At 41.1% G+C, this 19,558-nt stretch overlaps 1 protein-coding gene across 2 annotated transcripts in view; it reads right to left on the bottom strand.

Annotated features, from left to right (window-relative positions):
* The window catches only part of LOC111665943 (phospholipid-transporting ATPase ABCA1), a 146,550-nt gene that overhangs the window by 43,367 nt on the left and 83,625 nt on the right, over window positions 1–19,558 (bottom strand). For both annotated transcript variants that reach the window (XM_023421077.2, XM_023421078.2), the window contains exons 32-36: window positions 18,742–18,931; window positions 9,991–10,085; window positions 9,341–9,446; window positions 5,538–5,612; window positions 3,708–3,877 (exon numbers count right to left, since the gene is read on the bottom strand). In XM_023421077.2, coding sequence (XP_023276845.1) covers window positions 3,708–3,877; window positions 5,538–5,612; window positions 9,341–9,446; window positions 9,991–10,085; window positions 18,742–18,931 — 636 coding nt within the window. The remainder of the gene's footprint in view (window positions 1–3,707; window positions 3,878–5,537; window positions 5,613–9,340; window positions 9,447–9,990; window positions 10,086–18,741; window positions 18,932–19,558) is intronic.

Raw genomic sequence — 19,558 nt, 5'->3', positions numbered from 1 at the left:
AAGCATTACATAAATGAATGGAAAGCAGTGACAAAGCTGTTTGGGCATAATAAACAAGCTTTTGAAGATCACGATGAGCCAATTCCTGTTGGTCTCTTGGCAACCCAGTGAAAAGAGGAGGAAAGTTAAAACCTCTTATATCTTGCAGCCTCCTTATTTCATGCTTGAAAAGATTTCTCCCCCAAAAATCTGACCTTCATTTCACTGTTATATATATAAATATTCATTCACGCCATCATAGCTTTGAAAATGCCCTTCATTGTGTCTGCTCAATTAGCATTGGATAAAACTGCATTGTATTCTTTTAACCCCCACCATCGTCCTCACCCTCAGCCAGCGATAATCTCTCACAAGACCTCCTACTGCTTAATTAGCATATTAAATAAGTTACCCTGTGTGGCTACATGGCTGTATTTATCATCGCCAACCAGATGCAATTAGAACATAAATATGAAATCATTTAGCTCAGTGGGTGCCAACCCACATTTCAACAGGTTTCAAGGGCTGTGTGCTCTGGTTGGGTGAGGAGATAATGCACTGTAAGGGACGAAGCTGTGAATGATCTAACCCTGAATGCTTGACGCTGGCTAATTGCTGTGAAGAAGAGGACAAGCAATCTGCTAATTAACTAATAATGGAAGAGCAAGAAAGATGAGCTGTGGGAGTAAAGTTTGACAGTATGGATTGCTTTCTGCTAGTTTTTTTAATCACAAGAGCTGCAGGGCAGAGTCTTAAATGTTATAGTAAAAGGGGGGCTAATTAACAAATCTGAGGCCCCAGGCACAACATTCAGGTCTTTATTTGCATTATGCAGCATTATGTAAATAATGTAGAGAACCCATTTTGACAGAAGTATATTACAATAAATTTGGCAGCTTAACCATATATGATTCTTAAATGGGATATTTTTGCATATAGCACGCACAAATCAAATTACGCATCAAATTCAACAGGGTGGTAAGAAGTAACAGTTTCATATTCCTCAGCATTTAAGAAAAAAAACACATTTCTAAAGATGATGGTGGAAACTACGCCCTGTTTTAATGCCACTGCAGAAGAAAGCGCAGCGGCCTCGGGCTAGTTAAGTGGTAATTTTGATGGGCGTAGGCATCGACTTTTGTTCCACCCGCATCCCTCCGCAGTTTTGTGGCACATGACATCACTTGCATTGGAATTGGCTGTGAAGCGCACTAGAGGGGAGTGTCACTTCAAATTAGATGGTGCAATGCAATTTTGGTGCCCAAAATCTGGTGAGGGAACAGGCCATTAGCGATGAATTATTATCGATGTAACAGCTCTAGCAATTGTCTCTCCATGATATTAAGGAGGTGTCAATGAGAAATATAAATTCATTTTTAAAGCTGAGGTCCCGTAAATTTTAGATTGCTTTTAAAGGATAGAGACATTTTTGGGTTTTCGGTGGCTCTGTTAGCTCTCTGTTATTCAGGGGCGACACAGACGAAAACAGCACTTTTCACAAAATTCACTTGGGCTGTCAGCAAGCAAGCAAATTATAGTACAGTTCACAACCTGACAGAGGGCTAACTACAGAGACCAAAAAAAAAATAAAAATGAGGAATTTTTAGCTGAAATGGATCTTTTGACTCGTCATGGCAGTAAAAGCACTGGTACTACTAATAATGTCAACAATGGCTCAGTTCCATTTAACATGAGGTGTCCTGGTCTCGGCATGCACAATAACATGACCCTGAAAGGTGTGCGTTTAAAACGGAATGCAACCGTGATTAATCTGCTTTTTCAAAATGTCTGCCATTAAAAGGTCTAAAACTCCATTCATCAACAGCGCCTTAGAGAGACCATTATATGCTTGAACTTTCTACGGTTTCAACAATCCAACGTTCACCATGCTCACAACACAAAGCACAACTATTATATTATGCATACAAAAAGCAGTATTAAATAATGTTTTGGCCACTTGGGGGGAACATAACATTTTACAATTTATTCACCTATAAATTCTGTTGCAGGTCTTTAAAGGAGCTATTTGTAAGCTCTGCTTTTGCTACATAGCCAGCGTTAGTATTAGCAGCTCTTTACTCACCAGTGTAGAGGAAGAATGTATTTTTGTCTTTTAAATGCAATGATGGCTGAAGCTCTTTGTAGGGCTTGTAAGTGAACAAAACTATAAGCAAAAAAGGTCTTATAAACTCTGTAGAGCTGAGAGGAACTGAGGAGTCTGGTGATAAGTCACTGCAGGTTTGTCAGTACCGGCAGCATCATTCACAGTACACGTTGTCATTTGATCCATTGTTCATATAAAAATAATTAATAAGTGGAGCTTTAACCAACCCCGTTCCATAGTGCTTAGTTATCTGTTCAAGTGGTCTCTGCCCTTTTCCCCCATTCTTTCCTGATATCTGCACGCTTATCCAACAATGAAAGGATGTCAAGGGTAATCTGGAAATCCTAGTTCATAAATTTTAGTCACCTCACACTGCACAGAGAAGTAGAGAGGCAAAGAGGCTCATCCTGAATCTACGGTAGGCAGGCCGTCGTAATTATCTCCTTGCCCTGGTGCAGTCTTCCTCTCTAACTCAGAACCGTCGTCAGCACCTGATCACTACATAAATACCTGACTGAGGAGTGGGCTGGATCAGCAGCGGAGTGTAGAATAAAACAGCTACTATGTGGGGATTGGTAGCAGCTACTGAATTGCCTGTATAATGTAAGGAGTTGTGGTTATGGCACTGTTATCGAATTTGCTGCAGCGGGATGTAGTTCAGTGGCTTTCCATTAAAAGTGTTGATTATATTAAGGGTGCAGAACGGCCAAATTGCAAAACATTGATGATCAGTGATGTTGAAGAATACGCACCAAAATCAGTGGTCTTAACCACAGAACAAAACAGTGCACAAGAGAGCTGCTAGATCTATATGGTATGAACCAGTATGTTGTGATTTAGCACGTCATTAATCTTGACTCTCATGGGGAGCGGCTCCCTTGCTAGCACTGGGACAAGGCTTCAGACAAAAAATGCTATATCCTCGTACAGATCTCCCATGGGCCTCCGAATCTGTGCATACTCAAACAAATCCCTCGTCTATCTATCTGTCTTACACTTTCTATTGTATTGTCTCTAACTCATCTGTTCTCCCTTTGTCCGGGCTTTCTCCCACCCCACTGCTCTGTCCCTCTCACTCTGCCATATCTCTTTCAATTCCCAAGTCACCATCAGTCTCTCCCTTCTGTATCCCATGATGCATTGCTAGAAAAATCCAAAATTGTGTCTTCCGAAGAGAGAAAAAAATCGCACCATAGCAGCAATAAATGTTGAAATTCCAAGGAGGAAACTGCAGGCAGGGTTTGCAGAAGCAGTTTTCTACAATACTTGCAGCACACACTGTGAACGCCGCCGAACACTTATTTAATCATGTTAAATCCTCAACATGCTCTGCACATGTGTTATCAGTATAGATTTGAAATGTTAACTTCAACATACAGCCTGCTGTCAGCATTTAATGCTAACAAGTTTGGTTTCACCGCTAAATGTCGCTATACACTATATTTTACATTTTAGAGTTCATGTTCCTGCCCTGTTTTTCTGACCTACTGAGGCACAGAAAATGTAATCACGACTACCAGCAAGGATTTTTCACCTTTGCTCTACAAAGCTGGAATATAAACTTCCTTCATGCTGTCTAAATCAGATCTAGCCTTTAACCTTTGTTTTTGGTCTGATGACTCACATGGCCGCATAGGAGAGCTGCTCCTTGGTGAGGTTGAGGGGGTGATTGGACACGGAGATGCCGTACTGGTGGGGATTCTGCCCTGGTGGCAGATTTCCCCTCAGGATGGCGTTGTTGGCAACACTGAGGAAAGACACCATGCCGTGCCATGCCTGGTTGTAGAACCACACCTGCCGAGGTAGAGACAAACATTAGCACCAAGAACAGCATGTAGAGGCTTTGTGGTTGCTTCAAATGTCTCCTAGCAACCACATCTGGCACTACCATGGAAGATTCATTTGGCAGTGGACAAATAATGGAGAAGGATTTAACAGGAAGGTTGTTGAAAAGAGAGACAATTGAAAAAGCCGTGAGTATGGACCAGATGCAGATGAAATAATCGAATTTATTTTCAAAATGGCGACCCAGTCATCTCCCATTTTCCATTTTCTTCCCCCCATTTTCTCAACTTGTGTCATCCCAGTTGCATTTTAACAGCTAAGTTGTAAAACCATCTGTTGTGAGGGGCTGTGTTATCACCAATATGGCCACCAGGAAGTATATCAAAGCACTTGTAAACCCTAGGAAGAAACTGAGAACTCATAGGCAGTGACAATGAGTTGCTGTAGTGAGATGCGCGTTGCAGTTTTGTCCTCCTATTGCACGTTCTCATAGATATTGTCTATTCAGTATTTTGTTGTTTCTTATGATACAGTAAGAGATAGATAAATATAATAGATTTTGTCCACTTAGTGAAATAAGGGCTCTCTGAGGAGAGGGGTCAAATCATTTTTCAAACATTTTTGAGGGGGGGCAACATATTGTTCTATAAGAATAAGCAACAGAGCTGACAAACATTTCATTTAATAGAAGATAAAGTTCTGCGATGACTAGCAAATCCCAATGTGCCCTGGCACGCGATCTTGCAGAGACAATAAAAAAATAAAAACATTTTCGCACACTTTCTTTTAATGTAAGTGATTCTCTGAGTCTGTGGCTGCTGGGGTGTAGAAGAAAAAGAATGGATGAAAGAGAGAGGGAGTGAGAGAGGACTCCCCGCTGATATTGCAGCGTTAATTAAGAGTGGATGGTGTTTGAGTGTCAGCCTAACACAACACTGCATCACAGAGGCGGATATGGAGAAACTTGAGCAGACACACAGATGTGCATGCTCATACATACGCTTGTATCTCTGCCTGTTTGCAGCTTCTTTTCTTCCTCCCTCTGCTCTTGCCGTATATCTCAGGCGCACAGATTGACAAAAACTGATATTTTCCTTTAAATAATTCCTTCATCTTGTAATTTCTGCAGCTAAAACACCATTTGATGTTTTCAAGATCACAGTAAAAGGCACAAGCTTGTCTGCTACTACTTTAAACATCAAATTGTTGTAGTGAGGAGGCACAACTCTGATGAGATATTAAAGTTTACTTTTATTTCTAGCTATCAGGAAAGTTCAAGGTTGTGCTTGCACTTATTAAATTTAATACAAAATATGATTTTAATTATTGAGTTGCACACCCTTTTATAATCTCTGCAACAGACTGAAGTGTCATATCCTGACTTTATAGCAATTTAGTCATAATCCTGCATCATTACTAGCACATTTCCTCCTGACTTTTGATGGCAACATAATTTATAATTAAGTGAACTGTGCTTGTAAAAAGGCGAGTAGGCCAGTTATAGGTGGATGCGCCCATTCACTGTCTCTACCCGCGTACTGTTTCTCCAAGTCACCGCCATCCCTCCGCAAAAATCCAAACCGCACCAGCTCTGCGATCATTAAAATTTCTTTTCATTGGATCTAATCTAACGAGAGAGCAAAGGGGCACCCGCCAATTAATAGAATACCTTTACGTTGTCCCTGGTTCCCAGTTTCTTCAGCAGCGTCTCCGACTTCTGTAAGATCTGATCAGTCACATTATCCTAAAGAAGATGAGCAAAACAAGAAAAAAAAAAAAAAAATTAGTTGGAGACTTAATTGGATGCACTTGGAAAACCACTACTGCTCTTTGAAATGCAAAACATAAGGCAGAGGGAGACAAGAATTAAGACTTCCGGACAGTATTTGGGTGTGCTGAGCCACTTATTTCCCACAGATGTGGGGGGAAAAATGTGTCCCCTGTTATTTTGGCTACTTTTTCCTCCTTTGACGTTTCTGTTTTATTAAATAGTGTGAAATAATTAAAATCATGAGAGCAGGGAGAGAACATGAAACAAAAGAAGCACAACTAACATAAATTGCCTAATTACCTAATGTACCAATCAGTTTTAAGTAATATGGCTGGACTGGAATGGAGTGTTCATACACAGATAGAAACAAAAATAACAGCGAAAAAGACAATGTATTTTTTCAGAGAGCCTCGGCTATGTTTCGTAGTGAGAATGAAAATGGTTGAGGGAGGGTAGACTGGGCAGGTTGCATTAAAAATCTGCTCTACTCCACTCATGTTTCATGTGAAATGAGCCATGGGATGAGGGCTTGAGATGACAGGCATGCGATTTCCAAAGTGTCATGTTGATACCATGCATTTCAGCCCAGCCATATGAGTGCTGAGCACATTACATGTGTGATATAAATGCAAATGGACCTCCTGTTGGACCCAGCCTTCATCATAGGGCTATAGCAGAGGAGAGAGTAGGGAAAGGGGGGGTGGGGTGGGGGGCGGGAGTGGATGTGGCATGGAGGGAGGAGAGAGGTCGTTTGTGGAAAAGTGCGGGTGACAACTGAGGAGAGACGGGGGTGGAGTGGAGGGGCAGAAAAAATAAGAAGAGAAAAATCAAGAAAGACATCCCAAGAAAGCGAGAGCGTGCTCAGGTGCAGGCGCTCGTCTGAACTGAAAGAGGGAGTGTAGGAAGAAAGAGACGCAAAAGCTATCTCCAGCCCCCAAGACAGTTCCCTCAGGACAAGGGAGGAGATCATAGCATGTAGCATGTCTGCTCTTTCTCTTTCTATCCCACAGTCTTTCACTCAGCCGATCCTACAGCACATTGTGACAGTTTCGGAAATTTGGAAAAAATTTGAAGAGTGTATTCAGAACGTTTTCTTGCCCTGCCATAGATCCAGCATTCTCCTTTGGCATAACAAAATGTTTACACATCATTTCAGTAACGCAGCATGAACACTTCATCTCTTTTCATATCACAGTGTGAAAGAGGAGGAAAAAAACGCCCCTATCTACACTGACAGGAGTATTTGTGTTAAATAACATACCCTCTCTTCCAAGTCATTACCTATTCATAAACCGGGCAGAAAACAAGACTCCTACTCTTGTCTGTAATGCTTCCTCCAGCGGAAGCAGGGGAATCTTTACCGTATTTTGTGTTTTTTTTTTTTTTTTTACCTCACTCTGGTTTACATCATGCCAAGTAGTGACGGGCAGAGCCAATAGGCGGCCTTCCTGAGGATTAGTGGTGGCTGAAACACGATGAGAAGTGGGCCAGCAGCTGCCTGGGTCTAATCCTTGACAAACGCCTCCCTGCTCAAGGACAATGACAAGGCTGGTTTGGCCAGTGGACCTGCCGGTGCCACAGCTAACGACACAGCAATAAAGCCACTCGAGTGTGTGGTGACTTTTTTGGATAGTATTCCAAAGTGGCCTGCACAGTTCAGTGGTCATACGGTCTGTGTGACAGTGTGTTAATATGTGTCTGCCTCTGTGTGAGTGTATTAAGAACTTGCAGTAAGGAGTTTGTGGTTCGTTAAAATAGGGGCTTATTTCTCTGGATTATTTAAATTAAAAAAAAAAAAAAAAAAAAAAAAAAGTGTTGTTTGAGAGGGTTAGAGAAACATTTCAGGGAAGAGTACTGACATTAATACCATCTACATAACACACTGTGCCATTGGAGATACATTTTCTTGGCTTAATTATACAATTTCCAGCACACAGGCTTTCTTGTTCTCACTGTTCCCATCACCTCTTGCTACACACAACCTTATTTCTACCTGCTAGACAAAGAAAATGCAATTACACTGAAATTTCAAAGCCCACTTCCCAGGCTGCGCAGGTGGCTCAAAGAGCAAAAACACGCTACTTCCCGTTACCACCTCACATCACATTGCCTGCCGAGCAGCAGCAGAGAGTCAGACATTTCCCAAGGACAGTGTAGCACTTTAATAACAAGGAATAGAGAGCTGGGACAGCTAATGCCCGGCCATTAGAGTTACATCATCGCTGCTGCACGAATTAAAGTCACATTAGCGTAGAGATCCGGGAGACAGAGAGGGGAGCCAGGGTAGGGATGAGACCGGAGATGCCTGAGGGCAAAGCAATGTGCTGATCTCAAAGCAGTTTGAACATCCAAAATTTGAAATGTTAATGAGAGACTGTGTGTATGCAAGAGAGAGGCTGAGAGAGGGAAAGAGAGAAACAAGGAGGGGAGAAGTAAGTAAGTTGGTATGAAGTTCAAGAAGCACTGTGCTTGAGTAAAAGTGTATAGATGTACAGTAAGTACAGGAACTGAATTGAGGTAGTTGAAGTAGAGAAAGATTTGCAGGATTGTGAGTGTGACTGTGTGTTCTCGTGTCGTACAGACCAAGATTCCTCCGTTTATTCAAAGCGATGCACAGAGAGTCATACACTGTTGCCATGGACACTCGACAAAATGGATTTGAAGAATCTAACCCTCCTCTCTCCTTTGCTTTCATTCTTCTTACGCAATTGTTCAAGAATTCAGCGGGGTCCAACAGTCCATTGCAAATAACATCACCTGTATCCAAGATACAAAGCTAACTGAACAAAGAGCGCAGCGCTCCAATTAGGAGCGGCGCACTCAAAAGACGACGGGCAAACTGCAGCCTTGACAGCAGAAAAGCAGTTTCTGAACCATCACCTTCAGTCACAAAAACAGTCAGAACATGTAGTGTCGGATAAAGAGTTACAACACAAAAAGTCACAATATTAATGGTGACTGTTTTGTTTGATTTCTGTAGGTTAAGTAATACAGTAGAGTAAGGCCAGGCCTGTCTGAATTGAGCTCTGACCTTCATGGATTTCCCTTGGCCATCAACATATCACAATGTCTCAAATATAATAATAATTATTATAATAATGAAAAGGAAATAATGTTTGGGAACATCTGAAAGGGGCAAAAGCCAAACATACTGTAACGTCACAGAACAATGTCTCGCGAACTCTGAAATATTGCTTTAAGAATTGGGACTAGAAAAAAAACAACAACAAAAAAGATTAAGATTCTACATCTGTGCTAGTGGCTATGTGAGGCTACACTTAGTCAGAGTGTTGCTTTGAGCTAGATGCTAACACATCCAACTGCTATGGATGATGGTAATGTCACTAGTTTTGCAGGTATTTCATCACCAACCATAATACTTATACATTAAAATTCCCACCTGATGATGGCATTAGCGGATTCAGACAGTTGGAGCCATATGACTGTATTTAACAAATATCACATTTACACATCAGCAAACTGGTGATTTGAGGGAGCTGGTTTCGTCCTTGGTTTTATACCTTTGTGATGCAGATAAATAAACACTAAGACTTCACTATATGCCTCTGGGCTATTTTTCCAAGTGTACAGCTTTTGACCTTGTACTTCAATGTATGAATTTTCTACTCATGAAACACATTCAAATAATCCTGTGCTATCAACAAGTTCTAACTCTGTGAATGGCAATATTTAGTACGTACTTGAAATGAACTGAAGAGGTCTTTGAGGTCCCTGAATACAGCTTCGATCGCTCCCTCAGTTAGACGGACTTGGGAGTTGACCGCTCCGACAGAGATCCCCCCGTACCTGAAGTGGTGGGAAAAAAAAACAGAAAGTCAGAGCATGTGGGTAATGCCAAGGATACACACACCCACACATTTTGACTCACTCAAGGACACATGGGATACAGATGAGAACATAAAGGAAGATTTACACAGGAAATGTGGACATGTACAATATTTTCTGGAAACATAACCAAACATTCACTTGAATACATCACCCTAATGCTTACAAATTAATAGTTTTCCTCACTGACACTTTGCTCTAAATGTTGCCATACAGTCAAATGACAATGTTAAGGGAAGCGTGTCAAAGAGTGGCCCAGCAGGATTTATCAAAGCATGACAACTGCATAACACGTCGAGATGGAAATGGCATCAGTGCGCAGGACTTTGCCCTTCCATTAATAGTTCTCTCTGCTGGCCTTCTAAAAGTGGATGCACCAACAACAACCGACGACAGCAGCACACGTAGTAATTTGGTTCTCTTTGGGACACAAGCAAAAAAAAAAAAAAAAAAGCCCTTAACCGCTAGACCGAACTCAAACACATACACAACTGATATGCCTTACCTTGTTTTACCAGAGTGTTCAAAAGTTTTGACCAAGAAGTCTGTCATGTTCCATCCAGTTAAATTCAGCAATGTGTCTGTTGTGTTCTGGATCCTCTGTTACAAAGAGAAAAAGACAAAAAAAATAAAAATTCACATGATTAGTTTGCAGGTTTTCATTCTGGTTTTATTTCCCTTAAACCTGAGTTTATTGTCGTCGTGACCACTTGGAGGAAGTAGAACAAGCTATAAACACTGGCCTTATACTTATACTTATATCTTATTTACATCTGTAGCAGAGACGTGGCAACATTACCATACATTTAAGCTTATGTTTCTGGCCACTCGACCAACGTTAACTCCAACAGTCACTCTCCTTTTACCTGTGTTTTGGTTTCTACCAACTCCTGAGAAAATAAAAGCACTTTGTTCACCAACTAACTGCTAACTTTGTCTGCTGTTGGTCTTGGGCGGGTACCATGCAGGGGCTTTACAAACTAGAGGTGTGCACACACCTCCGAGCCAAAAATAGTACAGGCTCCGTGCCGAAAAAAACAAACTGACAAATCACTGGTACACCGCAGGGCTCCAATTTTCACTTATCAATTGCAAACAGTGACATTTTGAGCACTCCTGCTCTTCATCAGACAAAGATCCAATGGATGGCACCTTCTTAAATCACATGATGCGCGTGACATGATGAGGTCACATGGGCATAGTTTCAAACAGGAATCAGAAAAAGCATAAATAGCTCATTCCACGTGTCTACATATATAAGAACATGTCCGTATGAAAATTATACTGTACAACACTCTGCATAGAGGAGGTACTGAATATGAATAAACATGAATTAATATATTTAATCTATGTATAAAAGATACATTTATTTAAGTCCACCAAGAAGGAATGTATCTGTACAAAAAAAAATGCAAAAGGAGGAAGACACTCAAACAGTAATCCCTAACCACTGCCGGGCTAATAGGCCGTCATCAGGACCGGGAGATAACACTGAAGGGGTTTATCAGAGCTTTTTCACTGAAAACAGCTGCTTCCCCACAGCTGAAAACGAGGTCCATGAGAGCAGTGAGAGGGAACCAAAATGTTCACGTTGCAGACCTTGAGACAAAAACAATGAGCTGCAGTCTGGTGATAATTCAGAACAGCATCAAAGCATCAGCTTTATTGGTCAAGTATTGTTTGTGCATACAAGGAATTTGACTCACATACAAGCCAACCACTCTCGGAAGCTGCAATTCTCTTTTCACGTTATATATAATCCAAGTCATCCGATGTTAATACAAATATATTGATAAGAGCAGCTTTAAATTAAGGTATGCTGAAAGGTTAATCTGAGGATGATGTTCGGGGAGACACCACTTCAACGCTAAAGAGGTGCAGCACCTTTTTCTTTTGCTTTCAGAAGAGTAGAAAAACTTGCATATAGCACTTAACTGTGTGGTGCAGCATCACAAGCAGAAAGGCTGACCACAGACAGACACCAGCAGGCGCAACTGCTCAGTCGCCCGTAAAAGCTCATCCAGTCGATGCGAGAAAAAAAAAAAAAAAATCAACAAAACTTAAGAGCTAGAATTTTGCAGGTGATATCTGTTCACAGCACCATGGAACACATTCTCTCAGCCCCTATCATAATAGTCAATTAAGCTTGGCTATGGGAAGCCTGGCTGAAAACTAGACCCCCGCCAAAGCTGCACAAGCTGTGTCTAATGTCAAAGGACCCTAATTAGATGCCCTTCTGTGGATAAATGGGTACATTCAAACATCCAATTAAGAGAGAGTGCGACACACTGCCACGAATACACTCCACAATGTGTAGACTGAGTTCACACACTCGCGCCGATACCAAGCTGCTTCAGCCCTGCTTATTTAGCGAGGTAACACTATGCTAATTAGCAGAGTGATCCTTGATAAAGCGCAATTGAGACCCCCGACTGCAATGCAATTTACCAACGTACCCCTTAGTTACACTGGTTATCTAACCTTGTGTACAAACAGATTGATGTGAAAGCTATGGGTACACATGGCGTGATACAGTAAAGGAGTATATGTCCAAGATGTGTGCATACTACACTTTGCTTGGGTTTTACTGTGAATGACAGTGCTGGTGCATGAGGTAGAGAAGTAGCTGTAAAGTGACGAGGAGATGAGGATACGTAAAACAAGGAGGAGAGGAGAAGTGAGATTAACAAAGACAAAATAGGACAAGAAAACAGAGCAGGAGGAATGAGAAGGGGATAGAAACATAAGATAAAAACTGGAGGGGAGAGCAGAGGAGAAGAGAGGAGAGGAGGAGGAGGAGGAGGAAAACTGGAGTCATAAAGCAAAGAACAAACAGAAGGAGAAAGCAGAGGAAGAGGAGGACCCATCTGGCTTATGAATCAGCGATAAGGAGGACGAACGGCACAGCAACCTTGGCTTATCTCTGAACAAACATGCTTCTCTTTCGAAAAGCCACAGGAACTTGGAAACAAACAAAACCAAAAATAAGAGCCTGTACACTCTGCTATGTGTGCAATGCGTTTAAACCCAAGCACACAGTCAGTGTGGGTCTAATTATTTTGGCTTTGGTCCATATCCCCCATCAAAAAAGACTGAAATGGGAACATTATGCGATTGTGCAATACCTGGGCCTGCATCTCTTGTTCATTACCTGGGAACGGCTTCAGTGTGCTTGACATTCTGTTTGACATCAGTTCTCCACCACACAGTGGTAGCTTGATAGCTGAGGAAGCAAAGAGTGGTGAGGGAAATGTAAACTAAGGAGTAATCAAATCTGTTGAATGAGCTGGCATATTCCAGCGCTGGAGAGATAAGAGAATGTGCTGTGTTTATATCATGCTGTACCTCTAAGGTGAAATTCACATTTCATCTGGTGTGCACAAAGAAAAGCAATTTCGGGGGAAGCAGAATCTTGTCATGTTAAGGTGTGTTGTTACTTGGGCTCTGACTGGGAAATTTTCCAAGTGATGATCAGGTTAATTGTGTTTTCATGCAAAACAATATGTTCCTGCATGTGTTAAGTTGCTCTGAAATTCTTCATCTCGGTACAACATGGCGTGTTGGTAGTGGAAGTGACAGGTGGTCTATTGTGCAATTGTGTCACCGTGTGTATTTCGGGAGCTGCTCTTCACTTCAGCGAATGCCATTGTGTTGTGTGATTATGTCCAATATGATCACATCACAACAGTCATAAACAACACAGTTAGATAATAACTGGAGTGGTGTGTACAGCACTCGATAGGTTACCAACAACCATTTACTAACAACAACAAAAAGCTGCTCGGGTTATTCGGTTCCAGATCACCAGAGACTGAGTCACACACGCGCGTCCCTCGCCTGACGACAGATTTTCATCCAGTCCCGTTCTGTTCTGTTTAGCCACAACAAAGGGAAAACCGCTGCCTCATCCACCACTTGCCTCACCTCGCGGGCCAATGACCTTTCTGCTTTTGTTTTCGAGCGTCTCCTGCCTTCTGCTGAGAGGGTGGCTCTGGACAGGTCGTTTTACACTAAAATGGATCTGCTGGTGTTTGGAGTCAAAGTGACAAATCAACAAAGCCCAGCAGAGAAAGGATGTGTCAGACTGTTGTGTTCGCCAGGTTGAGTACGGACTGGTGGGGTTTGGAGCTGATCTGCGGTTAGCTGGATTTGTTCATTGCCAACAGCTGTTGTCTGAGAGAAAACAGACAACATCGACTGGCATGAATAAATGATAGAATTAGATAGTAATAATTTGTCAGTTCTGCTGATTTTATGTGCTGAATCTAAACCAAATAGGCCACAACAAGTGCATAAAACAGCTTTATGTTGCAATATATATCCATCACAGTACAACAAATACTCTTTCTCAACAAGCTCGAGTAGATAATGGCAGTTGTATTTTACATGCAGAACTCCTTTTTCCTACACAAATGGTAAGCCAATGCCCAACTTCAATACCGTGATAGATGAGGCCAAGGAGAGTAATTTGCAAGCAAGCTGTAGTTAGGCCAGTCTCCAAATGAGAAAGACATCAATCGTAATACGATGAACGTGGCGGCTTTATCAATTCCTCTGCACGCATGACGGCCTATTCATCTATGAAGGTTAAATATCACCAGTGAACGAGAGTCAATACCGCAGAATTGATAATGGGCTTACTGTTGCCTGCCATTTCCATGGAAACAATGATTTCACACTACCTCCTGTGGTGCTGTGTCCATGTTATTTTTTTTTTTTTCTCCTCTCTCGTCTTTTCTGTAGTTTCTCAAGGGCATATTCGGAGGATGGGCGGGATAAAAGATAAAAAAGAAAACTAGTGTGAAGCTAGTACACTTTGTCATGATTTATTCAACAGGGGAAGCTTTCAGGTCAAAGGGAATACATCCTCACAATGTGCTCAGCTTCTGTGGGTGGTCTCTGCCTTGGACCTTTTTAATTATTAATATATGGCCCCTCCTGCGATGGACCACAGTCTACAGGTAGCCAACACAGCACTGATTACAAATGCATGTGTTCCCAAGCACATGGACATACCTACATATAAGTGCACTTGTTTTTAACAGCATGACACATTCATTTATTCATTCCTATCAGTCACAATATTCCTCCTTCCGCTGCACAAGCAACAATTCTCTCAATCTGCAAAAAATAATACCCCATATTGTATATTTCAGCATGACAGCCACACTATATAACACTATATACAGTCTATCTATCTCAAACCTTATGCACTGCACTACATTTCAAACTGTAAACTATGTGTTATGACCCACTGGTGGATTGCAGTTAACAGCAGGGAGGCAAAGATGGTTAAAAGAATGCAGCGTGGATGGTTATAGGTTAAGGGAAGTACGTACTAATACTGAAAAAAAGGACTGTGGTCAACTGCTTTAACTTGCACACTCTCCGAGTGCTATAAATCTTTCAAGATTTCAGGTGATGAAATAAAAGGTTACAAAGCTCACACGTTTTCTGTGTTACAAAAACTGACCCCTGCCTCTCCAGTAAATAAAGTGTTGCATTATGTAAAAAAGAAGGTGATGAACCGAGGAACGCGACTGTTGACAGCATGTGTATTGCATATAACTGCTCTCATCTCCTCACTTCTCTCTTGCTATATTCTCCTCTTGTAGCGGTTTCTTATCCTGATTTGAAAGTTCCTTTAGCCAAGGAGGGAGATGACTGGCAATGATCTTGTTGCATGATAATAACTCAATGTCCTCAAGGTTGTTTCCATGCTAAATGAGAGTCCATTTAATATCCCTTTACAGGATCTGGATTGGAACAAAATAAGATGTTGTGAATAAAGGAGAAATGATGCAACTGAATGTAACAGGATGCAGGCAAGAATTGGCCTTTGTAAATGGTCTTTTTACTGAGGCTAAGTGTACTAAAAGTACCAGTCACTTACAGCATGACACAATAAAGTGGAAATCCAGTAAAGTAGCAAAGTAGTAGCAATTCATAAAATAAGAGAATAAGATTCAGGCCGAGAAGCACCTAAAAAGAAAAAGGAATAAGGCTGTTATAAGTGGAAGAAGCGGGTAGAGAGGAAGAAAAGAGCGAAATAAAAAAAAAAAAATGTTAGAAAGGAAGACCTTGATGGCCTAGCGGGGTACCAAGGAAGATACAAAGATACAAGTAGCACCTCAACAAATGGGGGACTCCTTGACAGTGCTGTCATAAGGTAGGGCCGAACGTCAGGGAGAGGAAAAGGTTACACAAAGGGCACTTCTCTTGTTTGACTGTCTCGACAATCATCCTATAACATGATACCTGGACAGTTGCTCCTTTAAAGTGGCCCTGAATGGCCTTGTCACAGGAAGGAGCGCACAGCAAGACTCACACAAATTCAACGAGGCATTACAGATCTGTGGCGGGTGTGAAATGGCACATTACAAAGTGTGGCACTGTATATAGGGGAGGCATAGGGGAGTGGGAGGAAAATAAAGGAGTGACAGATGAGCCCAGCAATTTCATTGTGTGTCATTTCACGTCCTGCTTGTTAAAAGTCGCTGGCTTTGTCGAGTCCCTTTTCTACTATTTTTTTTAAATGTTTCTTTTGTCCTTGTGAGATGACTAAGTATGTCAAATATTGAAGGGGGAAATACCATGGCAATTATGAGACAAGATCGGTTTAGATATATCTGTATTTTCTTAACTGGCACAGAATATTTCATTTTAACGCACTTCCCTGAAGAACTAAAGCTGAAAGAAGCTTTGCAACTTCATAACCGCTTTGCAAATTGAACTTACAATGACTGTTTAAACTTATATCATAGACGTAAGAGCTTACACTTTTACAAACTTGTCAGGCATTTTCAAACACAGTGAAGCAAAACTTTGTGACTGTGTAACTACATCCCCCCACAATGTTTCGTTCTATGTTTTCACTGAGTGGCACCTAATTTAGATTTAATATCATAACGACTCAAAAAAAAAAAAATTTACTCTAAGTAGCTTATTTTCTCTAAAACTATTTACACAATTTTTCAGTTTGAGTTATTATGTTGAATGGAAGTGACAGACAGATTACCACCTAATATAACATAAGTTATTGGCTCATGTGTGAAATATATAAATATATATCCATATTACTAAAGTTTTGAATTACTTTTCCTGGAAAAATTTTTACCAAATCTCAGGTGTGTGTGTGTGTGTGTGTTGTTTATTTCAACTGCAAATGAAAAGTCGTTTACTGGTTTTACATTTACTTTACGTTTTACTGAATAATCTAGTTTCTAAAGTAGCATCCAGTGTGAAAACCTAACACAGTGACGGACTGAAATCCGTAGCTCCTTTGTACAGAATGCAGGTGTGCATTAAAGGCTATACATTATATTATCACTACACTGTGTTTAATCATATCATTATAATGTTAGTTGTGAAGCAGATGTATTAGTCTGTGTAATGAATATACAAAGTGCTGATGATTTTTAACTAGCCAGCAATGATACTATTCAAATATAATAACAGTCAAAAGACATTAAATACTTAATCATGTACTAATGTGAAAGAAGGAGTGTAGGTCCACACACACGACATGTAGGGGCAAGACCTTTCCTTTATCTCTGTTGGTATTTATGTTACATATGAAATATTCTGGCTGTTATACACCATCAACATGTCTGTTTTTTTTTTTTGTTCTACACCACACAGGATTTACTGCCACAACCTCCCACTCCTGCAATCCAGTCATACCAAGACTGTCCTCCACTCCACCGTTCCAGTCTGTGTGAGTTATCACCTCATTTCCCCAAACGATTTCTGAGTGCAGTTTCAAAGTTCTTGAAAAGAGTAGCAGAAATGCTGTTGCTAACAGTACTATGGCAAAGACATCTGTTATGATTTACAAACTGTTGCCAAACAACAGCTTGTCTGGCACGCTATTGAATGTGAACAGAAAGCTATCCAACCTGCACCATGACCGTCCACGCTCACCCGTAGCATTTTTTCAAAGCATACCACCTGTATCTGCTGCAGGTCTTACAAGACCATCCAACACAGATCACTTTTCTGTGTGTGAAAATGAAGATGAAAAAAAAAACAAAATTGTAAGTCAGCTAGCTCATAAAAGCAATGCTGTTCTGCGGCCAAATTTCAGGATTCCTTTGCTCCTTTTCTCACTGTGTTTGGGTTGAATGACCACAAACAAATTCTCAACCATCATATGTCTCCAAGAGGAAGAAACTCTTGGCAGATTTCAGTAGGGTGAGGTAAGAGATATTGAAATTCAAATCTTTTGAAATGCGGATACATGCACAAAGGACAAGCAAACAGACTGAAGCCTAATGAAATGACATTGGAGCAGAGGTGGGAACTTCTCTCGTCTCTTCTCTGCCAAACTTAGATTTCTCATTATCATTGGGAGACAGGAGTTCAAACCATTTAGCTCCAAATGAGACGCTACTTTCTCTCTGTATCGTGAGCGGTTCAGTCAGCAGACATACATCCAGGCCTGCATCAAGCCTCTTCAGTTTAGACCATGCAACATGTGCCCTAGCTACATTTGGCCATGTATATTGTTAAAGTAATGGGGAATAAAGGTTTGGTATTGGCTATGCAGGACGAGACACGCAAACCTCCTAGGAGTCGTGATGTGAGCAGAAATGTCTGTGCTGCTGGAAATGCATGTCCTAAAGGATGCTACATGGTGAAAGTTTGGCATATACCTAAAAGAGTAAAAGACACAGTATAGTTATATTTTAATAGATTTTTTTTTTTTGCCAGTATGGGGAGCAAGCTGAATCTCTGGCAAAGGCCAATTCAATGTATTTTCAGTGGAATCAATTTTGGCCCTGCTTTCATGCATGCACGCTAGTTCACAAAAGGGACGCAGCATAAAAGGCTGATTTACATTTTGCAATGCAATGCAAATTCCTTGTTAGTAAGTACCTTTACATTTTCAAATCAAAATGATGCTGACTGGGACTTTCACACTGTAAGCCAAAAGCTTCCATGATAAGCATTTTTATTGTACTGTTGTGTCACTGATTTATTTTTTATTTTTTATTTAGACCATTTCGCGCTCTTCCTCCAGTTTATCCCTCTGTGACACACATCCAGTGAGAGTACGGATTTTTAGCAAAGAGCCGCGCAGCCAACCGGGAGCAGCAAACCTAGGTTCAGGCAGGGTCTCACTGTCTTGCTCAAGGGACCTCAGACTGACACTGACACAGCAGCTGTTCACACTTCAGATCTTAATTTAATGGCAGCTCCGACTACCACACCATCCTCCCACCGGAAGGCACAAGCTCCAGTTTAAGAGACTAACCTGAGGTGGTGGGAGCCCTCCCGCACCAGGCGGACAGTCAGGTAACATGATCGTCCGTTTAGACGTGCTGCACTGACAGGAGGGGGAGGGATTAGACATGCTCCAGTTCCCGTTGAGGAAGATGTCTGTGACTGACTGATCTACGGATGGAGTGAACCAATCTGATCCAGCGGAGGAACATGGTAACTTCCTGCAGGAAAGCAATGAGGGAAATATTTAGTATTGAATTGGTAATAATTGATCATCATATGCATAATATTCTCTCTTATCTTAACAACAGTTGTAACTAGCATTTGATAACAGTGATACGTCAGCAACATATTACATTAACTGGATATTGCAGTTTGCCATAGAAGGGGTTTCTTTTTTTACCAACTGAGTATAAACAACATGAGTCACAAGTAATACATTTCTAAAGACTGCTGGATAATACCTCTAAATTAGGAGATGTGTGGTTTTTGTTTGAAGAACCTAAGCACAGTCAGCCTCTCACTGCATTTATGATGCACAAGCATATGTGAACTACGTGTGCCCAAAGCTCGGTAATAATTCCATTTCGTTCTTAGGTTTAAAAATGGCATTCATTATTCAACTTATTTCTGATCACGATGATCTGGAGAGCGTGTGAAAGGGCTAATCATTTATTGATCAAATTAGTTCTTACGAAATTGGCTTCCAAAATCACGCAGAGCTGCTCTCTTTCCCAGTGCTCTGGGTTAGACGGCTTCTTCTTCTTTTCTTTTTTTTTTTTTTTTTTTTTTTTTTTTTTACTGTTTGTTCTGTTTCTACAGCAGGATTTTTTCAAAGCAGGCTCAGA

The sequence above is a fragment of the Seriola lalandi genome, unplaced genomic scaffold (genome assembly GCF_002814215.2).
Source record: "Seriola lalandi dorsalis isolate HSWRI2012SDOR001 ecotype SW California unplaced genomic scaffold, Sedor1 jcf7180002054663, whole genome shotgun sequence".
NCBI classification, from domain to species: domain Eukaryota; kingdom Metazoa; phylum Chordata; class Actinopteri; order Carangiformes; family Carangidae; genus Seriola; species Seriola lalandi.
This window is presented reverse-complemented; position numbering and strand designations above follow the sequence as displayed.